The sequence below is a fragment of the Babylonia areolata genome, chromosome 22 (genome assembly GCF_041734735.1).
Source record: "Babylonia areolata isolate BAREFJ2019XMU chromosome 22, ASM4173473v1, whole genome shotgun sequence".
NCBI classification, from domain to species: Eukaryota; Metazoa; Mollusca; class Gastropoda; order Neogastropoda; family Buccinidae; genus Babylonia; species Babylonia areolata.
Genome location: NC_134897.1, coordinates 39,348,381 through 39,375,131, shown reverse-complemented (window position 1 = coordinate 39,375,131; position 26,751 = coordinate 39,348,381). Strand labels below are relative to the sequence as shown.

At 43.1% G+C, this 26,751-nt stretch overlaps 1 protein-coding gene across 2 annotated transcripts in view; it reads left to right on the top strand.

Annotated features, from left to right (window-relative positions):
- Positions 1 to 26,751, top strand: part of LOC143297364 (high affinity cAMP-specific and IBMX-insensitive 3',5'-cyclic phosphodiesterase 8B-like) — a 326,384-nt gene that overhangs the window by 281,469 nt on the left and 18,164 nt on the right. For both annotated transcript variants that reach the window (XM_076609672.1, XM_076609671.1), the window contains exons 3-10: positions 4,977 to 5,167; positions 7,845 to 7,907; positions 12,724 to 12,781; positions 14,128 to 14,295; positions 17,878 to 18,012; positions 24,233 to 24,321; positions 24,576 to 24,634; positions 25,325 to 25,407. In XM_076609672.1, the coding sequence (XP_076465787.1) occupies positions 4,977 to 5,167; positions 7,845 to 7,907; positions 12,724 to 12,781; positions 14,128 to 14,295; positions 17,878 to 18,012; positions 24,233 to 24,321; positions 24,576 to 24,634; positions 25,325 to 25,407 (846 nt within the window). The remainder of the gene's footprint in view (positions 1 to 4,976; positions 5,168 to 7,844; positions 7,908 to 12,723; positions 12,782 to 14,127; positions 14,296 to 17,877; positions 18,013 to 24,232; positions 24,322 to 24,575; positions 24,635 to 25,324; positions 25,408 to 26,751) is intronic.

Genomic DNA, 26,751 nt, shown 5'->3' with positions numbered 1-26,751 from the left:
AATCTAGGGGTCGGGGCGGGGAGGGGGGGGGAGGGATCGAAGGGGGGGAGGGGGGGGGGGGGGGGCTATGAGCGTGCTTGCATGCAAGTGGTGCGTTCTTCGTAATCCACTACATTGTAGATATGTGTGATGAATTGATGAGCAATGTATGGTAAAACTTAGTTGTTATGTATTTTGTTCACGTAAACTCTTATATTTCTAATATCGCTTTTTGTATACCTTTGTGTGTGTGTGTGTGTTGGCGGGGGGGGGGGGGGGAAGCCAGTTTCGACATTCCATGCTTTTCTCTGAACAGGCTTTACATACGGATATAGTCTGTAAAAGTCGAAGTAAATTATTTGACTGGACCATGGAGTGTATCTAATTTTGTGTTCTTGTTAGGGGAGGGAAGGGAGGGGGAGAGAGTAGGGATTTTCATGCTTGTTCTTTCATCTCGCATGTCTGTGTGCTTGTACAAGTAAGTGTTCATCTGTGTGTGTGTGTGTGTGTGTGTGTGTGTGCCGTGGAAGCTGCGATACATAGCCTAGAAATGAGTGCGTGGAGGAGGGGGGTAGAGGAGGTGCAGGGTAATGTGTGTGTGTGTGTGTGAGTGTTGGGGCTCATGTACGTTTAAGTGTATTTGACTGTGCTTTCATATCTGTGAAACTGCATGTTTGGTGCATATCTGTTATGCATGTGTGGGTGTATGTGTGAATGTGTGTCTGCATGTTTAACATTTATTTGCTTATTTATCATCATTGTTGTCTTATTTATTTATTTATTTATTTATTTATTTATTTATTATTATTATTACTACTACTACTACTACTACTACTACTACTACTACTACTACCGCTTTTTTATATATCATAATTATTATTTATTTATTTATTTATTTATTTACTTATGGATGTACGCTTATCTATTATTTATTCACCTTTTTTTCTCAAGGCCTGACTAAGCGCGTTGGGTTACGCTGCTGGTCAGGCATCTGCTTGGCAGATGTGGTGTAGCGTATATGGATTTGTCCGAACGCAGTGACGCCTCCTTGAGCTACTGAAACTGAACTGAAACTCTTTCATCTTTGTAGGGTTTTCCTTCTGTTAATCCCTGTATTATTTCGAAAACGCTGATCTCAGCATAGAAGATAACCCACAATGGAAGACACTGTAAAGCTGGGCAGTCTGGTTGTTGCTGATTTCTCTGTTTGTGCCTCTTTCTCTCTCTCTTTTGTGTAGCATTCATGCTAGGGTTTTGTTGTTGTTTTTCCCTTGGTGTGTGTGTGTGTGTGTGTGTGTGTGTGTGTTAGTGTGTGTGTGTGTGCGTGTGTGTGTTACTCGCTTCCGTTCCGTACAGATGTGAGCGATGTTGTGTCTCTCAGTTTGACGCTGTGTTATACTCGTACATTATACATGTATTAAGTATTAAGTATAACTACCTTTATATGCGTACATGTTTGTGTGTCTCTTAGAACAACGGCAGATGTGTAAGTCGGCCAAAGTGCTAATATCTTCACCGTTGGAAAATAAAGATTCATTCATTCTTTCTTTCTTTCTCTTTTGTGTGCTTTTCTGTGCCTCTCTGTCCATCCATCCGTCTGTCTGTCCGTCTGTCTGTCTGTCTGTCATTTGTGGTGTGATTTTGATGTTTGTGCAGAAAAGCGTTTGATGAATATAATCGCGTTGTTTGTTGATTTGCATTTTTGCATTTTTGGTTGTTGTTTTTTTTAATTGTCTTTTTCTTTGTCCAGAGGGGGCTAGATGTAGATAAAGTTTCTAATAAAACCGTTCGTTCGTTCGTTCGTTCTCTCTCTCTCTCTCTCTCTCTCTCTCTCTCTCTCTCTCTCTCTCTCTCTCTCTCTCTCTCTCTCCCTCACTTCATAATTATTTTTACCCCATATGCATGTCTGTTTTGTTTCGATCTCTTTTTCTGTTTCTGTGTCTGTCTGTCTCTGTCTCGGTCTCTCTGTCTCTCTCTGTCTCTCTCTGTCTCTCTCTCTGTCTCTCTCTCTCTCTCTCTCTCTTCATAATTTTTTTTTACTCCATATGTTTGTTTTTGTTTCGATTGCTTTTTCTGTTTCTGTTTCTTTTTCTGTCTGTCTGTCCGTCTGCCTGTCTCTGTCTCCGTCTCTGCTGTCTGTCTGTCTGTCTGTCTGTCTGTCTCTCTCTCTCTCTCTTTCGGGGACTGGATGTAAAAAAGCACACCAGTGCTTATCTATTATCCTCGAAATAAAGAATTTGTCTTGTCTTGTCTCTCTCTCTCTCTGTCTCTCTGTCTGTCTGTCTGTCTGTCTGTCTCTCTCTCTCTCTCTCTCTCTCTCTCTCTCTCGGTTCTTCCCGTTCTGTGGCTGTCTATGTTTCTGCAATACTGATTATTTCTTTCCGTCCTTCCTTCCTTCCTTCCCTTCCTCTTCCTTCCTCCCTCCCTCCTTTCCTCCCTTCCTTCCTTCCTTCCTTCCTTCCTTCCTTCATCCCTTCTTTTGATTCTTTTCGTTTCCCCTCCTTCCGTCTTAACTTCCTTTCTTACTTTCCATCTTTCTGTTTTTTTGGGGGGCTTTTAGACGTATTCTTTCGTTTTTATTTCTCTGGTTCATTTGCTTCTTTCTCTCTCTCTCTCTCTCTCTCTCTCTCTCTCTCTCTCTCTCTGTCCATTCATCACCCCCTCCCCTCTCCTCCCCCTCCCTCCCCTTTCTGTTTCTTTCTTTACATCTTTCCGTTCATCTTTCTTTTAGCAATCCCTTCCAGTTTATTGTTTTCTTTTTCTGTTTCGGACTTTTGCTTCTTCTTCTTTTTTTTTCTTCTTCGCCCCTTCCTTTCTTTCACTGTATATCCTTCAGTTCATCCTTCTTTCAAATAATTCATGTCCTTTCGCTTGCTTTCTTCTTCCCCTCGAGGCCCCTCCATTCTCTTTCTCTGTTTCTCTCTTTCTTTCTTTCTTTCTTTCTCTTCTGTTTTTTTCTTTCTTTCTTTCTTTCTAACCCCCCCCCCCCCTTTCGTCCTTCTAAAATGACCCTTTCCTATCTTTTTAGTTTCCTTTCTTTTTTTTCATTTCTTTCTCTCTCTGTGTTTTTTTGTTGTTTTTTTCTCTCTCTCTCCTGTTCTTTGTCTTTTTTTGTCTGTTTTTGTTTTTGGTTTGTTTGTTTTTTTCATTTCCTGTTCATTCACCCTTCGATCGTATTCACCAAGGCAGCTGCACAGAGCTCAGAGCTAAGCATTTCGCCTGAGCATTTTTCCACAGCTGTATTTATTTATTTGTCTGTCTGTCTGTCTGTCAGTAGGTCTGCCTGTCTCGCGCGTATCTGTTTGTCAGCCTGTTCGTTCGCCTGTTCTAATCGCCCTCCTCTGTTCTCATTTCTCATCTTGTCTTCTACATCTGTCTTTTATCTCTCTCTCTCTTCTCTCTCTCTCTCTTTTTCTCTCCGGCCGCTTGTTTGTGTGGTCTTTGATCTTCTCGTTTGTTGCCTTGTTTTATACATATTATATCTTTTATCTCTTTGTCTCTTTGTCTGTCTGGTTTCTAAGCTTCTCATATGTTGTCTTGTCTCATACGTCTTTTTTTTGACTCACTTGTGTAAACAAAGTGAGTCTATGTTTTAACCCGGTGTTCGGTTGTCTGTGTGTCTGTGTGTCTGTGTGTCTGTGGTAAACTTTAACATTGACATTTTCTCTGCAACTACTTTGTCAGTTGACACCGAATATCAGATCAAAGTGCCAAGTTTAGAGAATACAAAAAATATAAATATAACAGTAAATGCATTATACTCAATACCTAAAAACTTGGATTTTTTTTAAAAGTGTATCACAAGTGAGTCTTGAAGGCCTTGCCTTTCTTGTTTTCTGTTTGTCTGATTGTTTGTCTGGTATCTGATCTTCTCATTTGATGTCTTATACAACCATGTTTTATCTGATTGTCTGTTATCTAATCTTCTCATTTGATGTCTTATACATCCATCTTTTATCGCTTTGTCTGATTGTTATCTAATCTTCTCATTTGATGTCTTATACATCCATCTTTTATCGCTTTGTCTGATTATCTGTTATCTAATCTTCTCATTTGATGTCTTATACATCCAATTTTTTTTATCGGTTTGTCAGATTGTCTGTTACCTAATCTTCTCATTTGATGTCTTATACATCCATCTTTTATCGCTTTGTCTGAGTGCTTGTTTTTCAGATGTTTAATGTTCTTATCTGTCGTTTCTCAGATTTGTTTTCTGTGGTTCGGCAAATTTGAATTGGACACCCAGAGTAAAAGAGCATCACCACTGGATTTGGAAAGAGACTGTGTGCTATGTCCAGACTCTTTTGTATCCCTGTCTGTCTCTGTCTCTATCTCTGTCTGTCTCTCTTTGATTGATTTCTTCTCAGATCGTGATCAGCGTTCATGTTCAAGGAGGGTGATTCCCAGTGAGTAGGACAATGAGGACAGCTGGATGACTTTGGATTAACTGATTTATTTCCTGTCACATTCAGTTCCCCAACATTCGTGCCCCAAGGAGGCAGGGGAACAGTTCCCAAGGATCGTGATGACAGGTGGTGGGGAAAAAATAGGATTGATTGTTCCTTGTTTGATTTTTTCCCCAGATCTTCCGCCCTGGTTCGCGCAGTGCAATGTTGATGATTCCAGGGGACGGAGAATCTGTTGGCCGGTTCGTTGATTGACGATGACACTGCACGGCGGATTCTCTGAAGACTTTGTTTCGTGATGTCCCGCCGTGGACGCTAATGGACTTCTTGAAAGAAGTTAACATCTTTAATTAGGTTTGAATGTTTTAAACTTTGGAGATTTTAAAATTTTGAGTGAAAAGCTTGACGCGGTGACTAGTTATTATTGTACTTTATTTTTATTATTATTATTTTTTTTTATTTACCCTTGACTTGAAGTAGATGCTAACGTGGCGATAGCCTTGAGATGGCCTTAGTGGTCGGCGAGATTTGATTTGATTGAAGATGAATGGATTGAAGGATGGATTGAAGGATGGACCGATGTCGTGGCAGGTGCTCCTGGTGTTCGGGAAGACGGACGCACAGAGCGAGGTGCTGTGGCAGGCGGCAGACAAGCTGGGGTTCTCCCGGAACCTGGTGCACACCGCGGAGAGCGCCCTGGAGACCTTCCTGCAGCGTCTCCACGACGTCGTCATCATCGACCACCGCTCCGCCCGGGGCTTCGACGCAGACACTTTGTGCAGGTCAGTACAAGATCATATGGGTAGGGTTTGTGCAGGTCAGTACAAGATCATCAGATGGGTAGGGTTTGTGCAGATCAGTACAAGATCATATGGGTAGGGTTTGTGCAGGTCAGTACATAATCATATGGGTAGGGTTTGTGCAGGTCAGTACATAATCATATGGGTAGGGTTTGTGCAGGTCAGTACATAATCATATGGGTGGGGTTTGTGCAGGTCAGTACATAATCATATGGGCAGGGTTTGTGCAGGTCAGTACATAATCATATGGGTAGGGTTTGTGCAGGTCAGTACATATCATATTGGTAGGGTTTGTGCAGATCAGTACACAATCATATGGGTAGGGTTTGTGCAGGTCAGTACATAATCATATGGGTAGGTTTGTGCAGATCAGTACAAGATCATATGGGTAGGGTTTGTACAGGTCAGTACATAATCATATGGGTAGGGTTTGTGCAGGTCAGTACATAATCAAATGGGTAGGGTTTGTGCAGTTCAGTACATAATCATATGGGTAGGTTTGTGCAGATCAGTACATAATCATATGGGTAGGGTTTGAGCAGGTCAGTACAAGATCATATGGGTAGGGTTTGTGCAGGTCAGTACAAGATCATAAGGGTAGGGTTTGTGCAGTTCAGTACATAATCATATGGGTAGGTTTGTGCAGATCAGTACATAATCATATGGGTAGGGTTTACCTTGTAGTTTGAGTTCTGCTGTAGTGTACATGAAGCTGTCATCGGGTCCGCGGGGCTCTTTACCATTCAAGCCAGTGTTTGACTGCTTTTGTTTTGTTTTGTTAGTGGAGTCTTGTGGGGCTGTATTCGGAGCTGGCACTGGTCTCAGTTTGCTAGGACGGCAAACGGCTGTTGGTAGTATAGTTTACTGGCAGTTCTTCATGCAAGCTACTCCTTGTTTAGATTAGAAAAATAAGTTTTGGCTAGGTTTGGTTTTTTAAATCATCACCCAGGGAAAACAAAGCATCCCTCGAAGTCAAGAGCGAAATGAAATGATCATGTCGATTGTGGTTGTTCAGCTTGAAGAAGAAGAAGAAGAAGAAGAAGAACACTGCCCGATGCACTGGAAGCAGTCTTCAAGTCAGTGTGCTCATTCCCCATCATCAGTCCGTGTTCCACTGTAGACGCAGCGCCCTAGTCCTTCTGTCCGATCAGCAAGTTGAAACGACGAACCATTCGACTCCCACGACATAGCTCTTGGCTGTTCCCGCCCTCGATCTTCAGAAGTGGAGACGTGGGACGTGTTTTGGGAGGGGGGAGGGATGTGTGTGTGTGTGTGGGGGGGGGGACAGGGGGGGGGTCCCCCTCAACTGAGCTTTACCCCTGTTTTGAAAACAAGTGGTTGTGTTTCACTTTTAGACTGGTGGAACAGAGAAAGGGTGCAGAGGATCGCCCATCTAGAGTGCGAATGAAATTATAAAGGATATATATTGGCCATCCTTCTTCAGTGTTTCCAGTGTTTCGTGCCGGCAACACGGAGCTGTTAGGGATGCTCCCTATGTGTGAGGATTCCAGGATCGGCGTGTCTGCTGAACGAGAGTAATTCTGTATCATAGGGGGCATGGCTGTAATCACTGAAGGTGTGTTTACCACCACCAGTTCATGCGTTTAACCCTTTCACCGCCAGTTCAGTTTCAGTAGCTCAAGGAGGCGTCACTGCGTTCGGACAAATCCATATACGCTACACCACATCTGCCAAGCAGATGCCTGACCAGCAGCGTAACCCAACGCGCTTAGTCAGGCCTTGAGAAAAAAAAAGAAAAAAAAAGGTGAATAAATAATAGATAAGCTTACACAAATAAATAAATAAATAATAACTATAATGTAAAAAAAAATAAAAATAAATAAGATAACAATGATGATAAATAAGCAAATAGATGTAAAACATGAAGACACACATTCACATATACACCCACACATGCATAACAGATATGCACCGAACATGAACATTTCACCGCCAGTCAGTTTAGAGTACAAAATTCCCTTGTGGTAAAAACACAGAAAAGACAGTGGCAAAGAACAGCTGGGGATTCCCCCTGCGATGTATAGAAAACATGGCCTTGTCCTAGCACCGAACATTAAGAGCAGTAGGTTCATGGGTAACAGACCAATGAGTGGTCACCTTTCAGTGACATGGGTCCTCTACCACGCCTGTGCATAAACGCGAGCTTGATGGTGAAAGGGTTAAATGAATTGAGGACGGGGTAGGCAGCTAATTGTGTAGAGTATATTGTATGTTATTCTTTAGCCACAGAAGATTTCTCTGCGATTCCGGCGCCACTTTTTGTTTTCTCTCTTTGCAGCTAGTTGTATTTGTTTATCTAAGGTAACAAAGTGGATTATTTCTACAGAAATTTGCCAGGGACCTCGTTTGATACTTTCCTTCCTGTGTTTCCATGCTTTGGTCATCTTTTTCTCCCCAAATTAACATGTAGCAAATTATTTGATATTATTTGAGAATTGTTTTCAATAGATATATATGTATATGTATGATATAATCATATCTAAACCATGACTCTGAGGTGGGGCCATCTCCTGGGGGTCTAAATCATGTTTGTGGCACTGGATGGAGTTTGGAGGAGCCAGTGTGTGTGTGTCGCTGGTGCCTCTCCTGTCCTGTCCTGCTGATGGTGAGTGACACACACTGTGGCTGTTTGTTGCAGATCGCTACGGGCCAGCGTCAAAAACAATGACTACACTGTCATGGTGGCCGTCTGTAAACAGATGTGAGTGGAACGGTGATGCTCGTTTTTGTTGTTGTTTGTGTCATTTTTGTTTTTGTTTTGTTTTGTTTCGCTAGCGTCCTGCCGTGTTGAAGAAAAAAAAGGACACTACTATTCTTTCCTCACGCACACACACACACACACACTCACACACACACACACACTCTCTCTCTCTCCCACACACACACACACTGACTCACCCCCCCCCCCCCCACACACACACACACCACACGCACACACACACACACTCACACACACACACACACTCGCTCACTCACACACACACACACACACACACACACACACACACACACACACACACACACACACACACACACACACACACACACACACACACACACACACGCACGCACACACACGTGTACGCATGCATACACACACATGATTATAAAAACACTTATGTCTCCCACAACTGTCCCGGCTACATAGAACGGCACAAACCGTGTGTCGTTAACAATGTCATCGCTCTTTCTGAACATGTCGTTGTACACCGATCAGTATTATCCTGGAACACTGTGTACGGGCAGGACAGACTGAGATTAGACCTGTGTCCGTCTCGGAGATGATAATAATGAAAACGAATGTAATGTTTTGCTTTCGTTACCTACGTTATTATCCATGAGGTTTCTAGAACACCCCGTGTCTTTCAGTCTGTCTGCCGCGCGGTCAGTCAGATTTTCCCATTCTAACTCTCTCTCTGTCTGTCTGTCTCTCTCTTTCTGTCTGTGTCTCTCTCTGTGTCTGTCTGTCTGTCTGTCTGTCTGTCTCTCTCTCTCTCTCTCTCTCTCTCTCTCTCTCATTCTGTCTCTCTGTCTCTCTTTCTCTGTGTCTGTTTCTCTCTCTCTGCGTGTCTCTCTCTCTCTCTCTCACTCTGTCTCTCTCTCTCTCTCTCTCTCTGTCTGTCTCTCTTTCTGTCTCTCTGTCTGTCTGTCTGTCTCTCTCTCTCTCTGTCTCTCTCTCTGTTTCATTCCCTCTAGTCCCCCCCATCTCCTAACATCGTTCGCAGTGCCCAGTCAAAAAAATAAAAAATAAAAGCACGCCAGTGCTTATCTATTATCCTCGAAAATGAAGAATTTTGTCTTGTCTTGTCTTGCCCATTTCCTTAGTGTCAGCTTTTGAATACAGTTCAGCTGTGTTTCATTTGCCTGAGTTTGTTAAAGGCTGTTGAATCGGTGTGGGGCAACTTCGTTTACTTCACTCTTTCTATCCTGCTCGTATTTGTAAAGAAGAATGAGAAGGTGAGGGGGGGACGGGGGTGGGGGGTGGGGGAGAGGGGGGGGGAAGACAGTAACAATGAAAGTATTTGATTTAGATTCTGGTAGAAAAATCAAGAGAAAATCGAGAGCTCATGGGCGAGCAGAAGGAAAACAAACACACATTGATCTGGAGAGCAGAATTTACAAGGAAAAATAAAGAAAACACAAAAGCATTTCATCAGACATACCGAATACTGAAGTCTGAAAGAAACCAACACAATTGAGTGCATAACTGCTTTCTGGAATATCCTTTATTGTACTATTATTATATCATTGATGATGATGACAATGATGATGATGATGGTGATGATGATGGTGATGATGATGATGGTGGTGGTGGTGGTGATTTTCGTTGTTGTTGGAAGCAGTATTTTATATGTCTGTCAATTTTATATGTCTGTCAATCTACTAATTTATGTTTTACATGACTGTGTGCACGTTGATAGCACAGAACAGGACGGAGCTGCCACAGGAGCCGTTTTCAGTCGTATGGTTGATGGAGAACCGTCTGAACCTGATCCCAAACAGATCACATATCACCGTGGGTTGCACGATGGACGGTGTGGTGCCCCAGATTGACCCCCCACCCCCACCCTCAGATTAACTGCTTGGAGTTTTCCAGGGATAGGCATGAATTTACTCCAGCATGGAGCTAACCCTGGGACGATTCTACCATCCCTTGTCCTGAAATGACCCCCCAGCCCCCAGCCCCCCGACTCCCCCGCCCTTTCCGATGAAAAAACAAGTAAAATCAATCAGCAAGCAAAACTTATTATATTGCTGGGGGTGGGGTGGGGTGGGGTGGATACCAAGGTGAAGGTAATTTGGGGCAGCCCCAAACACACTCCAGTCGTTGTCCTGAAAACACTCCACAGCGAGTTAGTCTGGAATGGTGTGTTTTCGACTCCAGCAGTCGTTCTAGGGCCTAGGGCACTACCAGGTTAGCTCCACAGTTTGTGGAGTCGATACAGGACTAGCAAAAAACAGCAAAAACAACAACGTAAAAAAAAGCAACAACAAAACACACACACACACACACACACACACACACATATATATATATATATATATATATAATAACAACAAAAAACAACAACAGGGGGAGCCATTTTGGGGCATTGACATTGGCCCTAAATAACTCGTGGAGTCTTTTATATCGACATGTGATGGAGTCGTCCTAGTTTTATCCCGGATTGAACCGTCTTAGCGAAATGCGAATTTCGGATTTGATTTTTTTTTTTTTTTTACCCTTTAAAAACGCGTGTATCGCTCATCCGTTGGCCTGGAAGTGGGGTATGGTTTGGAAGGGAGTTGTCAAGGATCAGCCCAGAAAAAAGAACTCCATGGATATTTTCGCCATTTTGCCTTGTAAGTGCCATGATATGGGATTTTCAAAATGCGCAATTTTTGAAAAATCAATATTTTCCAGTGGAAGAAGGAGTTGGGAGTTAAACCAGAGTAGAAGGTGGAGTAAAAAAGAAAAAAAAAAAAAGAAAAAGAAAAAAGAAATAATACGACCTGTCCTGAAATTACTCCAGGGGAGTCACAACCGTGCTGGGGGGGGGGGGGGGGAGCATTTTTGAGGCGCTACACCGGGTACGACGGATCGAGGACGTCTCGTTTTTTGGTCTGTCCGTTCCCCAACATAGCATGGCTGAAGCTATTCCTGGCGGATCAACTCCCATCCTTTCAACGAACGACCGCCTGTTGTTTTGAGAGCAGACACCTAGCCTCCTTCCATAAATAGCTAGCGACAGACACTCACGTCACAAGCTGACCGAACGGGAAACAAAAACAAATGTTAAATTAGCTTGGACAGTGAGTCTGCAGAACTGCGATACTTTTACAACGAGGCTGAAGCCGGGCAGGAACATGAAATAGAACACGTGACTTGTGGTGGCTATGTTGTGTACTGTGCCGTGTTTGTTTGTTGGGGAATTTATGTGATTAAATGTTCACATCGATCAGATGCTCTGTTTAGCTCTTGACAGTGTGATTTTTTTTTTTAGGCCATAAAGAAACTGTAAACGTATGTAAAACCATACCAATTCGTTCACACAGTTTTGCTCTGTGTGTGTGTGTGTGTGTGTGTGTGTAGTGTATCAGGTTCGGCTGCAGTGAAATGCAAGTCGTGGACACAGCGCAGGCCTCCAAGGGTGGTGTGCAGGATCGTTCCAAGGGCGGGTGGAATCAGTGCTTCTCTGGGTCCTCCCCAGCACCTCCCGGGTGTTTCTCTTTCTTCTTTTCTTCACAGTGGATGAGTTTGACGCAGTGCTTGGAACGATTTTGTCCATCACAAAGCTGAATGAAAACGGCTTGTGTGCATGCCATCACCAGCAGATCCACAGCCAAGCCGTCTTAGCCGTACGTTCGAGGAGGACCGTTTGAACCGTACGGTCCGGTGTGAAACCAGTGTATAGAATTGTCACACCATACGACTGAAACTAAAAGGCTGAAGATATGATAAGGTACCACAGCTGTGTGTTCATATCGGCATGGTTTTACGTTGTGTTTAAATGTCTTAATGAGTTTGTCTGGAGTTGATGGAACATCCGATTGAACATCAGAGCTGAACATCGGAAACCTAATCAATTCCTTTCGATGAAGCCGCATTGCACAACTCACTTGTGCATCCGATATGTTCAGTGACTGGCACTGACATCAGAGTGCGTTCTCTTGGTTTCTGTTGTTGGTGCTGCTGGTTTTCGTGGTTCTTTGTCTCCGGATTTTCCCAGCCCTTGATCCTCACGGTAAAATTACTACGAAGTAGGTCGAGGCTTGACACTTTGGTCACCATGTATGTAGGATATTTGGATCTCAGCCCTTGGATCTCAGCCCTTGGATCTCAGCCCTTGGATCTCAACCCTTGGATCTCAGCCCTTGGATCTCAGCCCTTGGATCTCAACCCATGGATCTCAACCCTGTTTGTCTGCCTTAAAAGAGGAACCGGGAAGGCTGGGTAGGCGTTCATTGGTTTGAGAGTGGTTTCCCTCCGTTCCGAAAATAGCACGTTGCGTTTCGAAAGGACAGATTTCCGGAAACGGTCGTTCCTAGCCATGGTTAACTCTCTCCATACGAACGGCGAAAAAGACGAGGATGACAGTGTTTCACCGCAATTAACATCATCAAAATATCACAAGCGGAAGGCTCTTATACTGAATAGATGTATGTAGAGAACCAATACTGCATTTCTGACGACGGAAGCAAAAGGTTTGGTGATTCAGACACCCAGTGGAAGGCCGAGGCGGTCTCTGTAGGGCAGAGGAGAGGACTGGCCGTCCTGAGTGAGTTAAGCTGACACACTGCACGAGGTTGGAAGGGCGGAACTTTTTCAGCCATGCCGGCGGCTGAAACGTGTCTTGTGGCAGCGCCTTCAGGGTCTTGACGTTAAAGGCCTTTGTTTTGTTTTGGACCGAAAGTTACTGCCCATTTTTACTTTATTTATTTATCTATTTCTTTTCAGTGTTTCTCGTTTTTTCTTTTCTTTAGCTGTTGTTCCAAAATGAGTTGAATATGACCGAGATTGTTTACCTCTGTTTCAGCCAAAGCGACAAAGAGGAACCGTCTATATTACCTCTACTCAAGGCTGGATTTCATAAGGTAAGGTTTTAGAGAAGAGAGTGGAAAGGCTGACGGTGTGTGTGTGTGTGTGTGTGTGTGTGTGTGTGTGTGTGTGTTTGAGAGAGAACGAACGATAGTTTATTCAATAAGGCCATGGCCCCATTTGAAGGAGTAATTACATATTTTGTATGAATAAAATTTACATGAGGTTATAATCTTACTGCATGCTTACACAAACAAGAGAGAGAGAGAGAGAGAGAGAGAGAGAGAGAGAGAGAGAGAACGAACGATAGTTTATTCAATAAGGCCATGGCCCCATTTGAAGGAGTAATTACATATTTTGTATGAATAAAATTTACATGAGGTTATAATCTTACTGCATGCTTACACAAACAAGAGAGAGAGAGAGAGAGAAAGAGAGAGAGAGAGTGTACCAATGGTTACCATCACAGGGCATCTCGAATGCATGCATGTCATATACAGACATCCATAACGCACGTGGAGAGCGATCGTGACAATGATAACTCAATCAGGGGCATCTGGCATGTTGTATACAACAAACTCCTCCGTCCAGTGCACGTTCAGCGCGTATAGTGCCAGTGGTTACTGTTGGAGACATTTTGCATGTCATGTACTATACACTCTGCAATGCACGTGGAGTGTATTTGTGACAATGGTTACAACCAGGGACATCTTGCATGTCATGTACTATACACTCTGCAATGCACGTGGAGTGTATTTGTGACAATGGTTACAACCAGGGACATCTTGCATGTCATGTACAAACATCGTCAGTGCACGTGGAGTGTATTTGTGACAATGGTTACAACCAGGGACATCTTGATTGTCATGTACTATACACGCTGCAATGCGCGTGGAGTGTATTTGTGACAATGGTTACGACCAGGGACATCTTGCATGTCATGTACTATACACGCTGCAATGCACGTGGAATGTATTTGTGACAATGGTTACAACCAGGGACATCTTGCATGTCATGTACAAACATCGTCAATGCACGTGGAATGTATTTGTGACAATGGTTACGATCAGGGACATTTTGCATGTCATGTACTATACACGCTGCAATGCACGTGGAGTGTATTTGTGACAATGGTTACAACCAGGGACATCTTGCATGTCATGTACTATACACTGTATTTATGACAATGGTTACAATCAGGGACATCTTGCATGTCATGTACTATACACGCTGCAATGCACGTGGAGTGTATTTGTGACAATGGTTACAACCAGGGACATCTTGATTGTCATGTACTATACACGCTGCAATGCACGTGGAGTGTATTTGTGACAATGGTTACAACCAGGGACATCTTGCACACGTGCCTGTCCTGTACATACAAACTGCAATGCACGTGCAGCGGATCACGGAGAACACCAACCTGGGATGCTGCGTCAACGAGCTCCACCAGCTGGCCTACGGAGAGGTTCGAACGCAGAGGAAGCTGCGGGCCTGCGGGGCCCTGGTCACCGCTTTGGACAATATCTCCGACGCCGTGGAGATCACGAATGAAGAACACACGATACAGGTGCGACAGAGTTTTTTTGGGGGGTGTTCCTTGATTTCTTTCTTTCATTCCAACGTTTTTTTGTTGTTGTTTTTTCACTTGCACAAGTCATATTTCTCCATACAGAAATATATACATCTAGAGGTAACGCGTCCGCCTACGAAGCGAGAGAATCTGAGCACGCTGGTTCGAATCACGGCTCAGTCGCCGATATTTTCTCCCCCTCCACTTAAGACCTTGAGTGGTGATCTGGACGCTAGTCATTCGGATGAGACGATAAACCGAGGTCCCGTGTGCAGCATGCACTTAGCGCACGTAAAAGAACCCACGGCAACAAAAGGGCTTATCCTGGCAAAATTCTGTTTGAAAAAAATCCGCTTCGATAGGAAAAACAAATAAAACTGCATGCAGGAAAAAATACAAAAAAAGAAAAAGGGTGGCGCTGTATTACAGTGACACGCTCTCGCTGGGGAGAGCAGCCTGAATTTCACACAGAGAAATCTGTTGTGATAAAAAGAAATACAAATACAAAATACAAATACATCACAATGTTTTTTAAGGGAAAACACAAAAACAACAACAACAAAAAAAACAAAAAACAAAAAAACCCAACAAACAAACCAAAAACACACTAAAAGCATGACAACCAGTCACAACACATTTCACAAGTTCACATTACACATTAGAACTTTAAAAAAAAAAAAAATAATAAGTCAGAAACAACAGAAAGATCATAACATCACCATGCGCATTAGAATAAAGTTATTCTTATCTTATCTTATCTTATCTTATCTTATTAACATTCTCACAACACATTTCACAAGTTCACATTACACATTAGAACTTTATTATTATTTTTTTTTTAAATCAAATACAACAGAAAGACATAACTTCACCGTGCGCATTGACATTCTTTCCAACTTTTATTGTTCTTGTTCCTCCCCCCCCCCCCACCCGCACCCCCCCCCCCCCCCCCCCCCCCCCCCCAAGTTCCATCATGACTGCGGAATAGGGTTTGAGTTGTAGCTTTGAGGGGTTTTTTTTTTGACATGTTCTTTCGCGGTTGGAAGATTTTCTTCTCTTTTCTTTTTCTTTTTTTTTAATTTTTTTTTTTATCAGTGTGTGTTGTTCCTAAAGTTCTTTTCTCATCTGCCCCCACCTCCTTCGGCCACCGTTCTCCTCTCTCTCCCCCTTCCCTTTGTGTGGACCTTTCTGGTTCTTAAATCTCCGCGTTTTGGCGGAAGGCAGGGAGACAGACACAGAGAGAGAGAGAGGGGGGGGGGGGGGGGGGCTCCGGGGGGTTGGGGGTGGGGGGGGGGCGGAAGAAGAGGAGGGAGAGTGATGGATAGAAAGAAAGAGGAGGATGGAGAGAGAGAGAGAGGTGTTGAAATGGTATTAAGATGGTTAGCATGCAGGTCGGTTGGTAAGTAAGTGTGCTGGTTGAGGAGCTCTTTATTTCGGAAGAAGTGGGGTTTGGGAAGGGGATTGATTTGTTTACGAAGATAACGACAATGACAATGACGATGATAATGATGCTGCTGCTGATGATGATACTACTACTACTACTACTACTACTGCTACTACTACTACTACTGCTACTAAGAAGAAGATGATGAAGATGATGATGATGATGAATAATGGAGACGATGACGAAGTAGTAGTAGTAGTAGTAGTAGTAGTAGTAGTAGAGGAAGAAGAGGATGAAGAATGACTTGATAATACTTTTATACAGCGCTATATAACATGCTGATGCAAGCTGATCTTACACAGCACGCTATACAGCAAGCGATTCAAAGAAAGCTCAGACCCCCCCCCTCGTCCCCCCCGCAATCCCACCCCCACCCCCCCCCCACACCCCCCCCTTTCTCCCTCTCATCCCTCACCTTCTCTCTCTCACGTTCGTTATCTTTATCTCTCTCTCTTCCCTTTCATCACTCCCTGCCACTTTTCACACAGCTTCAGAACATGCAGTTAATTTGTCGCAGATTACATTTGGTGTTTTTTTGTTGTTGTTGTTGTTTGTTTGTTTGTTTTTTTATTCATCGTGCTTGGCGTGTAAAGTCAATTGGCTGTTTGTTGTTTGTTCGCTCCTTGACAAAAAAAAAAAAAAAAAAAAAAAGCGGTGGGAAAATTGAGGTAGAACAGAGACAGCATTGTGCTCTGCTTTCTGTGTGTGTGTGTGTGTGTGTGTGTGTGTGTGTGTGCGTGCGTGGGCGCGTGGGCGCGCGCGTGCGTGCGTGCGTGTGTGTGAGACCGTATTTTTTTGTTATGGTCTTTCATCACGTGTGTGTGTGTGTGTACGCGCTTGTGTGCGTGCATACTTGATTCTCCATTATGTTTCTATTCGTTCCCACGTCGGGTGTTTCCATTCAATGGTATGTTTAAAGTGCAGTTTTTATACGGTTTCTTTTATTCTAAAAAAAAAAAAAAAAAAAGAAAAGAAAAAAAAGATAATAATAATAATAATAATAAAACTCTACAAAAATCCAAATCCGGCTTCATTCATTCTTTTTTTGCTAATCCATTTCATACATTCACGAAGCAAGGGAGTCGCTAAAAGTGCAGACATGCTTTGGTGTTGATATTTCACAACCACGCACAATTGCGCTTTCAACATCAGTCAATTATCGACACTTTTCCCTCTTTTTTTTTTTTTTTTTTTTTTTTTTTTTTTTAAGATATGAAGACAAAAATAGATTCTTTTAAAACTGGAGAAGAAAAAAAAACACACCACATTGACAGCAAACTGTTGTGAAGAAGTTCAGCTTTAAAGAGAGCACTCGGAAAGAGTTTTTCATCTTCAACAGCAAGACATTCCATCGGCATTCACATAACGCAGGGGGGAAAAAAAACCCAGAAAAACCCAACAACAACAAACAAACAAACAAAAAAAACCAACAACAAAAAACAACAACAGACAAAACTTAACTGTCGTTTTTTCTATAATATTTGCATTATTGTAGATGTTCTTCTTGTTATTAATGTCATTGTTGGTGTTGTTACCATCATCATAATTATACCGACATAATTAGCTTAGTTTTAGTTAGAGTTCCTTCGTCTTCATCTAGTAGTTGTTCTTTTTATCGTCATCCTCATACTCATCATCATGATTCGTGATCACGATCATCATCATCATTATTATCACGATAGCATCATCATCATAGTCGTCGTTGAGGTAATTATTATTAGAACTGCATCATCGGCATCGCTGTTTCCAACAAATTTCCATCTTTTTCTATTGTAATTGGTCGTCCTCAACATCATCATCATCGTCGTCGTCGTCGTCGTCATCACCATCGTCATGATATAATGGCGATGGTTATGATGGTGATGACCACCCTCATCACCACCATTGTCATCTTCGTCATCGTTGTTGTCATCATCATCATCATCGTTGTCACGATCATTGCGATGATGATGATGATGATGATGATGATGACGTCATCACAGAAAATGGTTACAGTTATTTGAATGGGAAGTGTGTGTGTGTGTGCGTGAGTGCGTGTGTGTGTGTGTGTGTGTGTGTGTGCGTGCGTGTGTGTGTGTGTGTGTGTGTGTGCGTGTGTGTGTGTGTGTGTGTGCACGCGCGTACTCTGCACGCAGTACGTGAACCCGATGCACGAGCGGGTGACGGGGTTCAGTAACGACGAGCTGGTGGGGCAGGGCTGGGACCTGTGTGACTCGGAACGCAACAAGGACACCATCGACACCGTTACTGCCCAGACCAAGACTGGCAAGGTGGGCACGGTGGTCTTCCGTGCGGTCTTTGTACGTTGTGTCTGTCTGTCTGTCTGTCTGTCTGTTTGCTCTCTCGTTCACGTCTTGCTGGTCTGTCTGTTGTCTTTTTGTTTGTCTCTCTCTCTCTCTCTCTCTCTCTCTCTCTCTCTTCGTTCAGTCAGGTTTGTGTCTTCTAATAACTAACTAAGACCTGTGTTTTGGTGTCAACCCTGACCGAAACAGGTTTAGTCCCGTGGCTGAACCGTCATTGCCAACACTCAGCACGTATCACAGGTTGATGTGAGTTTACAGTTCCGCGGCCAGCAGCAAAGCGAGAGCTGTATTTTACCAATGGTTTCTCCATTGCAGTAGGAAATCATTTACAGCTTAGTCTTTTTGTGAAGGACTATGACCCTCACACAAGGATGCAAAATTGCACTGGCTCTTAGTGCTGCAGCCTTGGGGGGAGGGGGGGGGTGCTAGTTGACCTTTGGGAACCATTCCATCGCCGACTGTCCTAAAACCCTCGTGGCGGAGAGAGTGGGGATGTAACGTGGGCAAAAGACACTCTCCACCATAATCAAATACTAGCCCAGATGGTCGGGACAGCAGTTGCCTCCCCTGCTGTTCTGCGGGTCATAAGTCAGACACGACTGGCTATCCTTACACCGTCATTGCACAGACCAAGAAGGGTAATGTGAGTGGTCAGTTTGTTTGTAGTCTGTGGCTGTGTCCGTCTGACAGTCTGTCTGTCTCTCGTTCATATTTCTGGAATGTTTCTGATGCCGCTTTCACTGCGACAAAAAAAAGATACGGTGCACAATCATCATTGGCCAGAACAAGAAAGGCTTGTTGGTGCAGATGGTATGAGTGCCCGTCTCTGTCTCTCTGTCTGTCTGTTTGTCTCGCTCAGTGAAGCCCAAGAAAAAACAAGAGAGGCAAGGCCTTCAAGACTCACTTGTGATAAATTAAGTCCCCTAGCATTAATTACAGGGTAATTTCCCTTTTTTACTATGTGCACCAAAACGTTTGCAAAATAAATAAAAATTCCATGCTTAGCAAAAGAAGTTCCTGTTTGAACAAAAAATGATAATAATGACTCCTCTTGTTGTTGTGTCAGAATAAGAGATCAAAGTGCCAAGTTTAGAGAATACAAAAAATATAAATATAACAGTAAATGCAGTTTGCATATAATTTTTATATTTTTTTGTGCCCATCCCAGAGGTGCAATATTGTTTTAAACAAGATGACTAGAAAGAACTGAATTTTTCCAATTTTTATGCCAAATTTGGTGTCAACTGACAAAGTATTTGCAGAGAAAATGTCAATGTTAAAGTTTACCACGGACACACGGACACACACACACACACACACACACACACAACCGAACACCGGGTTAAAACATAGACTCACTTTGTTTACACAAGTGAGTCAAACATGTCGGTGTCCAACAGTTGACTGCCTGTGGGTCTGTTGGTCTCTCTGTGTGTCTCGTTCGGTGATGAAGCGTGTCTCTGATGTCGCTCTGACCTCTTCTTCTTCTTCTGCGTTCGTGGGCTGCAACTCCCACGTTCACTCATATGCATACGAGTGGGCTTTTACGTGTATGACCGTTTTTACCCCCGCCATGTAGGCAGTCATACTCCGTTTTCGGGGGTGCTCTGACCTCAACAGTGAGGTCCTGACGAAGACAGGGGAAAGTTGTTGTCGGTGTCACTGCCGTACCCTGGGTCTGTCAGCTTGTCTGTCTGTCGGTCTGTCTGTCTGTCACACGTTTTTCTGTCCCCCCGTCCTTCCCACACCATCCCCGCGGGGCAGGTGCCAGTTGCATTGCTTGCTTCTAACTTTTTGACAGTTACACGTGACTAAAATGCCTACGTTGACCGAACTACGCCATTGGTCAGTTCCATACTACACACAGTTAGTAGCGGGTTACGACCATACTAGGCTCTTCCGTCCGAGCAATGCAACTGGCTCCAGGAGTCCAGAGGCGTTCTGACCGCAGCAGGGATGAGGGATCCTGGACATCGTCATGACCTCCATGAACCATGAACCAAGATGGGAGAATTGGATTCAGCCGTCTTTTTTTTTTTTTTTTTTTTTTTTTTTTTTTTTTTTTTTTGCTGTTGTTGTTGTCTCTCTCTCTCTCTTTCTTTCTTTCATTCTGTCTGTCTGCCTGCCTGCCTGTCTGTCTGTCTATGCCTCTCTCTCTCTTTTGGTGGTATTTATACGTAGTGTGTGTAGGGAGAGGGGGAGGTTGGGGTGCGTGCATGGCTGTTGTGCTGTACTCTTACTACTCCGTGCGTGCGCGCGCGCGCGCGCGCGTGTGTGTATGTGCGTGTGATAGTGCGTTTGTGTGTGTGTGTGTGTGTGTGTGCGCGTGTATGTGCATGTTGGTGGTGGTATGTGTGTGTGTGTGTGTGTGTGTGTGTGTGTGTGTGCGCGCGCTCTCTAGCGCGGACAGAATATAATTATTCATGCGCACGCAAATCGGAGTAATTACAAGGGAGGGAGCGTGAACCCGTTGAAAACATTCGGATTACATCTGACGGGCAACATGACTGAGGGCGAATGCCACTGAACAGCGTGTCGATCTCCCCCGACTTCAAACGCCCCTTTTGGTATTCAGGAATCATTCTATGAGGTTGTGAGTTCGAAACTCCGTCCGCGCGCTAAAAATGCAGTTTGGAAATTCACAGCGCACCTGAATATAGTGTAGTCCTGGAGCTGTGATGCAGTGTCAGGTAACCCTCCTGCACCACCCCCATCCCACATCTCCACTCTCACCCCCCCTCTCTCAGAACCTGTCCCATACCGCTCTTCCCTTCTCCACATCCCTGTAGCCCATGTCTTTGAGGACTTTGACCACCGTTGGTCTGTATAATTATGGTTGTCAGCATTGAACCAGGAAGAAGTCTGTCAACTCTCCCTTCCTCTCATTTTTCGTGTCAAAATTAGTACGGCTCCAGTTAAATAAGAAGGAAAAAAAGTCCTGCTCAGTAACTCTGTTCCTGTCAGTATGTGGTTATGATAATAATTCCACCATGACCATTAAAGCAAAATTCCCGCAGTTCTAATCGCATTCTCTAGATCGAGGCTGGGCGTGGGAGGTGGGGGTAGCGAAATTAAATGTAGTTATTGTCATTTTGGTTTCATTTTTAATGCAAGAAAATCCGCTTAGTACGAGGAAGAAGACCGATTTAACTTTGCGTGTCATGGTTTGCGATAATAGGTTCTAGACCGTCCGTATACGTCCGTTCCAGAATCGCTGACCAGTATTTTCTGGTCCGGTTTTCCGGAGGTCAGTTGAGGACATGCAAACACGGAAGTCATCCGTGTAGAGAGAACCACGCGGGTACACTCCTTTTCTTCAGGGTCAGTATGCTGACCACTGTAATTGACGTATTCGGTGGTAGTTGTATAATATACATATAGATATGATTATCTATATGATTATGATATATATATATATATATATGAAAGGAAACCAAATTTTTCTCTTCCCCCTCTTCCTATCTCTACCATAATGAGTTGAAACATTCAATGATACGTCGCAGAGCATACCCGCCCAATTCTTTATCCCCCATGTCCAGCAAAAACAAAACCAACAAAAACCAACAACTTATATGTAATATAAGGAAAGAAGTAATGTAATTTAGGAAAGAAGGGAATAACCCAAAAGGACTATTGTGTCCATTCATTATGTGAACATAACACTCATTGACTGTTTGCTTTATGTGGTATGTAAATGCATTTTACACAAATACACTTAAGTCATTCCAAATGACGTACCATCACAAACGCTAAAGACTAAGATACGGAAAGAAAATGTCCACGTCAGACAAATACTGGAAGCCTTCGTCAATGTAATAGAATTAATGCTTCCTGAGTTGTTTGTAAAAGAAAACCAACCGACCAACAAAAAACATATTGGAACAATTTGCCTCAAATACTTTTTTATATATATATTTTTTTAAAACAGAACTGGCCATTATACACTTCTGTTTACAGAATAAATGCTTTCTTAGAAAAAAAAAAAAAAAAAAATCCCAAAAACCAACAACAAAAAAACCCTCTTACCAACAAGCTATGAAACACTGAATGATACGTCGCAATGCATACCCGGCGAACTTTTTTTTCCCCATGCCCAGCCCAAAACAAGAACAAACTAACAAAAACCAACAACAAACGCACAAAAGAATGCATAAAAGTAGGGTTGTTTTGGGGGGTGTCGATTTCTAATTCTAATCTTTCAAACACCGTTTAGGAGAAAAAAAATGGAGGTTCGTGGTGAAGAGAAAGTTTAAAGCTTACGTCCTTTCAGTAATACCTCTGGGCCAGTTGGGGAGAGGGGGTGGGGTGGGGGGGGAGGACCCGACACACCCAGCTGTGCCCCCCGACACACCCAGCAGCTCACAGCACAAGGGTTCAAGGTCGTTGAGGACACGGTATCCATTAGCCCGGAAGCTACTCACGCAATACCGTGTTGCCTCCCTTGACAGCTCACCACAGTCTGGCACGCACGTGCAACACGCTGTGGATATCAGTCCCACCCGGAAGACACCGAACAACAAGGTCGGCCATGTTGTGTTGACACACCCAAAGCATCTTGGGATTGCTACACCGCGGCTGTTGATGGGGGAATAGATTTCAGGCCCAACATAAAAAACAAAACAAAACAAAAAAAAAAACACCTGGTGCGAGACGTGTGTTGTATGATGATGTCTGGGCAAAGGTATGCGCATACGTTTTGTTCATTTTTCTTAATAACAGTTCTGTGAAGGTACAGACACATTTTGCAGTATTCCCTATGAGTGTTTTAAATTCAGGGACGTTCGTTATTTGTAGCTCTCTCTCTCTCTCTCTCTCTCTCTCTCTCTATATATATATATATATATATATATAAGCCAACATTTTGTCCGATGGATTTGCCAGGCACGCGCGTACGGCTTGGAGGAAAGAATTAAGCTGTCGTGTGTGTGTGTGTGTGTGTACACGTGTGTGTCAGCGCGCGCATGTGTGCGTGAGTGCATGCAGGTCGCATAGTGCTGGGGTAACTGTTCATTAATTGTCCATTAGTTGGATGCAGTATGCACTGCCGGTTGTAAAACTCACGAAATTTGCATAACGGTGGCCACCAGAAATTTTCGCCCAAACAGGAAATTCTCTCCCCCCCCCAGCCGCCCACCTCTCTCTCTCTCTCTCTAAAAACATACATATGTCAGTTATTGTAGGTTTTTGTCACTGTCTCTGTGTTCCCCTGTCAGTCATTGATGGTATTTGACAAGGGGGAAATGAAGGAAAGTCTTCCTTTCTTCCCCTCTTTCCCAAAAGTATTTTTAAAAAACAAAACATTTCTGCTGAGAGGACAGTTTTATTATTTGCATGTACCTTGTCTTCATTGCATTCTGTTAAATGTGTACAGTCCAAAATCTCATAACAAAGTCCTAACAAATGTGATATTGTTTTTTTTTTGTTTTTGTTTTTTTAAGTTTGAAAAATAAGAGAAAGTGAATGTTTTCGCCACCCCATCAGCGGACCACCTCCATCCACTCTTTCTCTGGCTGTTCCTTCTCAATGCCTCTCATTGTTTGCATTTGTACAACTTTTTTCAATGTTGTTGTCTCTCTCTCTCTCCCTATGTACAGCTCTTGCTTTTCCCTCTGTGTTTGTGCTCTCCATAGGGTATTGCTGGAAGGATTTGCCAGTATGGTTGCACCATCTCCCCTCTCTGTCTCCCTCCCTCCCTCCCTTTCTATCTCTTTCCTCTCTCTCTCATTTGTCTTTGTGAACCCCCCCACCCATCCCCCCCCCCAAAAAAAAATAAATAAAAAAAGAAAATGTTGAATTACAAGTATTTTCATGAATAACTAAAGCCACACACACATTTCCAATACATACAGTATTTATGAGTGGAATAACTTTGTTTTGTTGCCCTCTCTTATTTTGTTTGAGTCTCCTTCCCTAGGCTATGTCCCCAATACCTGTCATCTTATGTTTTAACTCAGTGTGTGAATCCTTCACACAAGCGTGTGTGTGTGTGTGTGTGTTTGCGTGCATATGTGTGCATGCGTGTGTGTGGTGTGTGTGTGTGTGAGTGAATGCCTATATGCACTTGAGAGTATTATGTTTTAGTACATTTTGTCAGCATGATATGCATTGAATATATATGTTTGTGTGTGCATGTGCATGCGTATGTGCGTGTGTGTGTGTGAATGTGTGTGTGTATGTGTGTGTGCAGTATTGGGAAGGTACCTGCTACACTCGACAGAAAACTGGGGATTCGATTCCCTTCCATTGTAGGGTCATCCCCGTTTTGGGTCCTGGAGGGTGAGTACAGTCACTCCTTTGTCCAACGAACAACTCTTCATCTGTATTTTTCTTCTCTGCTTTCTTGAATGACTTGACTATCCACAGATCACTTTCGTTTTTTTACCTTGCCTTTTTGCTCATCAGTTCTCAGAAGCAACATTTATTTTGCTTGATATCAAAGTTTCCTTTTCCTTCCAGGATAAGGAAGTAAATGGAAGCAAGAATGGGAAATTGAAAATATATGATGATGTTGTTTGTTGTTGTTTTTTCAGGAAGGTACATCAGTATGTGTCTGTCAAGTCGATAACCGCTGAAACCCAGATTGCAAATGGTGAGTGTAGCAAAGGTAATGGCAGTGTTGTGTGACAGTGACAGTTGTGATGGTAGGGAGTTGATATGGTTGTAAGGCGGGGAAGGAATGGCAATAACTAATATTGGCAGTGGTAAAAAAGATGGATGAGGAAAAGCAAAACAGTGAAGAAGTGAAAAGAGCTTGACTGCTGTACCCAGAAGGAAATGCTAGTATTACTGACAACATTCAAAACTTTTATGGAATAATAGTTATAAAAAAAAATGCAGTCAATTAAAAATTAAATGACAATGAATGTCACATTTGTTTTATTTAAAACTTTTAAAATGCTGCACTAACAGAGTATTAGACTTTTCATTTATCATGATAGAAAGCGTTTTAATTGTCATTGTCTTGACTAGAATCTGTAACATAAGTTCTCACATAGAAAAGAAAGCAGTGTAAGAAATCTTCTTTTAAGAAAGCAGGGTAGGAATGGCATGTGAGCCATGAAGGTTTTGCACCCTGTTCTGTTGTGTGGTAAATTCAGTTGGAATCATGTGTCATGAAGGCTTACCTCCCTTGTTTTGATGCTTGTTGAAATTTGGTTTTGTTCCTAAAGTGAACAACAAAATATTGTTTCATTTTTATTAAAGAAATAAGATACAATTAATCTTAGAACTTTGTTTCATTTAGAATTGAAATCAGAACCCCGGGTGTGACTGTTTCCAGGCGGGGTTCATGGCATTCCACGTCGACGAGAATCCATTACAAGAGCCACCCACTCCACCACCATCGAAGCTCCCATCACCAAGGTACTGGTATTTTCATGGCCTGCATCCACCCCCCCACCCATTGCAAAGATGTTCTGGGAAGCAGTGTGGCAGACTCCCGTTAGGTTTTGGTTTTTCTCTGATCCTGTGTTCTCCAGTGACCAGGGTTCAGCGCCCTGCTTCGGCATTGGTATACTATCCTGGGGAAGACACTTTTGTACTGGTTTTCCTCACTCCACCCAGGTGTGAATGGGTTAACTGACCGGTTAGGGAAGGTTGGAATGGTGGATGGGAAGGATTGGGCTTCACCTATGCTGAACCCCAGACACTTCAGATATGAAATCGCTACCCTGGACGGCGGTTAAAGGCTTTAGGGCCTTTTAGACTTTTTTAAAGCAGGATCTATTCTTTGAAAAGCCAAGAAATTACAATGTAGACATAAGAAAGCCACACATTTTGTTTTGTTTTGCTTTACAAAGTCACACATTAATCATGTGCTTTTCTCAGGCTTGGAAACTCTCAGCAGATGTGCTGTTTTCAGTGGAAGAGCAGTTGATTTCAGAGGGGAAAAAAATTTTCAGAGAAGGGGGGAAAAAGAATCGATGAGAATGTCTTATTTTCATCCAGTCTGCTTCAAGCCTGGTTCAGTTTTTCAATTACACCGTGACATCACTTTTGCTATAGCTGCCATCTTGTAATTTTCAAATGGGAAGCATGTTGATAGTGGTGTATCGTCATGACGTTTTTGACGAAGAAAGCATTGCAAATAAGTCACTTTGAGACCTTGGCCGATTTTCAGAGGAAAGGTTTCTCCTGGACAATTCCCCAGCCTGTTTTCTGTTTTATATCTGTGGTTTAGTTGTGTTTTTCAGTGTGATGAAATTGGCTAATTATTCATTCTCCATGAAAATAGTGCCTGAACCCCTTCATGTGTATACGCATACAGAAGATCAAGTACATGTGTTAAAGATCCAGTAATCCATGTCAGCGTTCGATGGGTTATGGTAACACAGAACGTGCCCAGCATGCACACCCCAGAAACGGAGTATGGCTGCCTATATGGCGGGGTAAAACAAACAACCGTCATACACGTAAAATGTTACATGTCTGTATGAGTGTGCATGTGTGTATAACTGAAACCTGATTGAATGACACAGGAAACGAATGATGAGCGCCCAAATGGTAGCTGTCAGTCTGGGCTCTACCCAGGTAGGCAGCCTGTTGTGCAAATGACTTGTGTAAAGTGCTGACAGCTTGTATTGTATATTATTGTATTACACTTTTTTGTCAAAACAGATTTTTCAGGCTGCTTTTCCCAGGGAGAGCACTTTGTTTCCTGCCTGGAGTTTTTCTATTTGTTTTCCTTTCAAAGTGTATTTTTCTAAA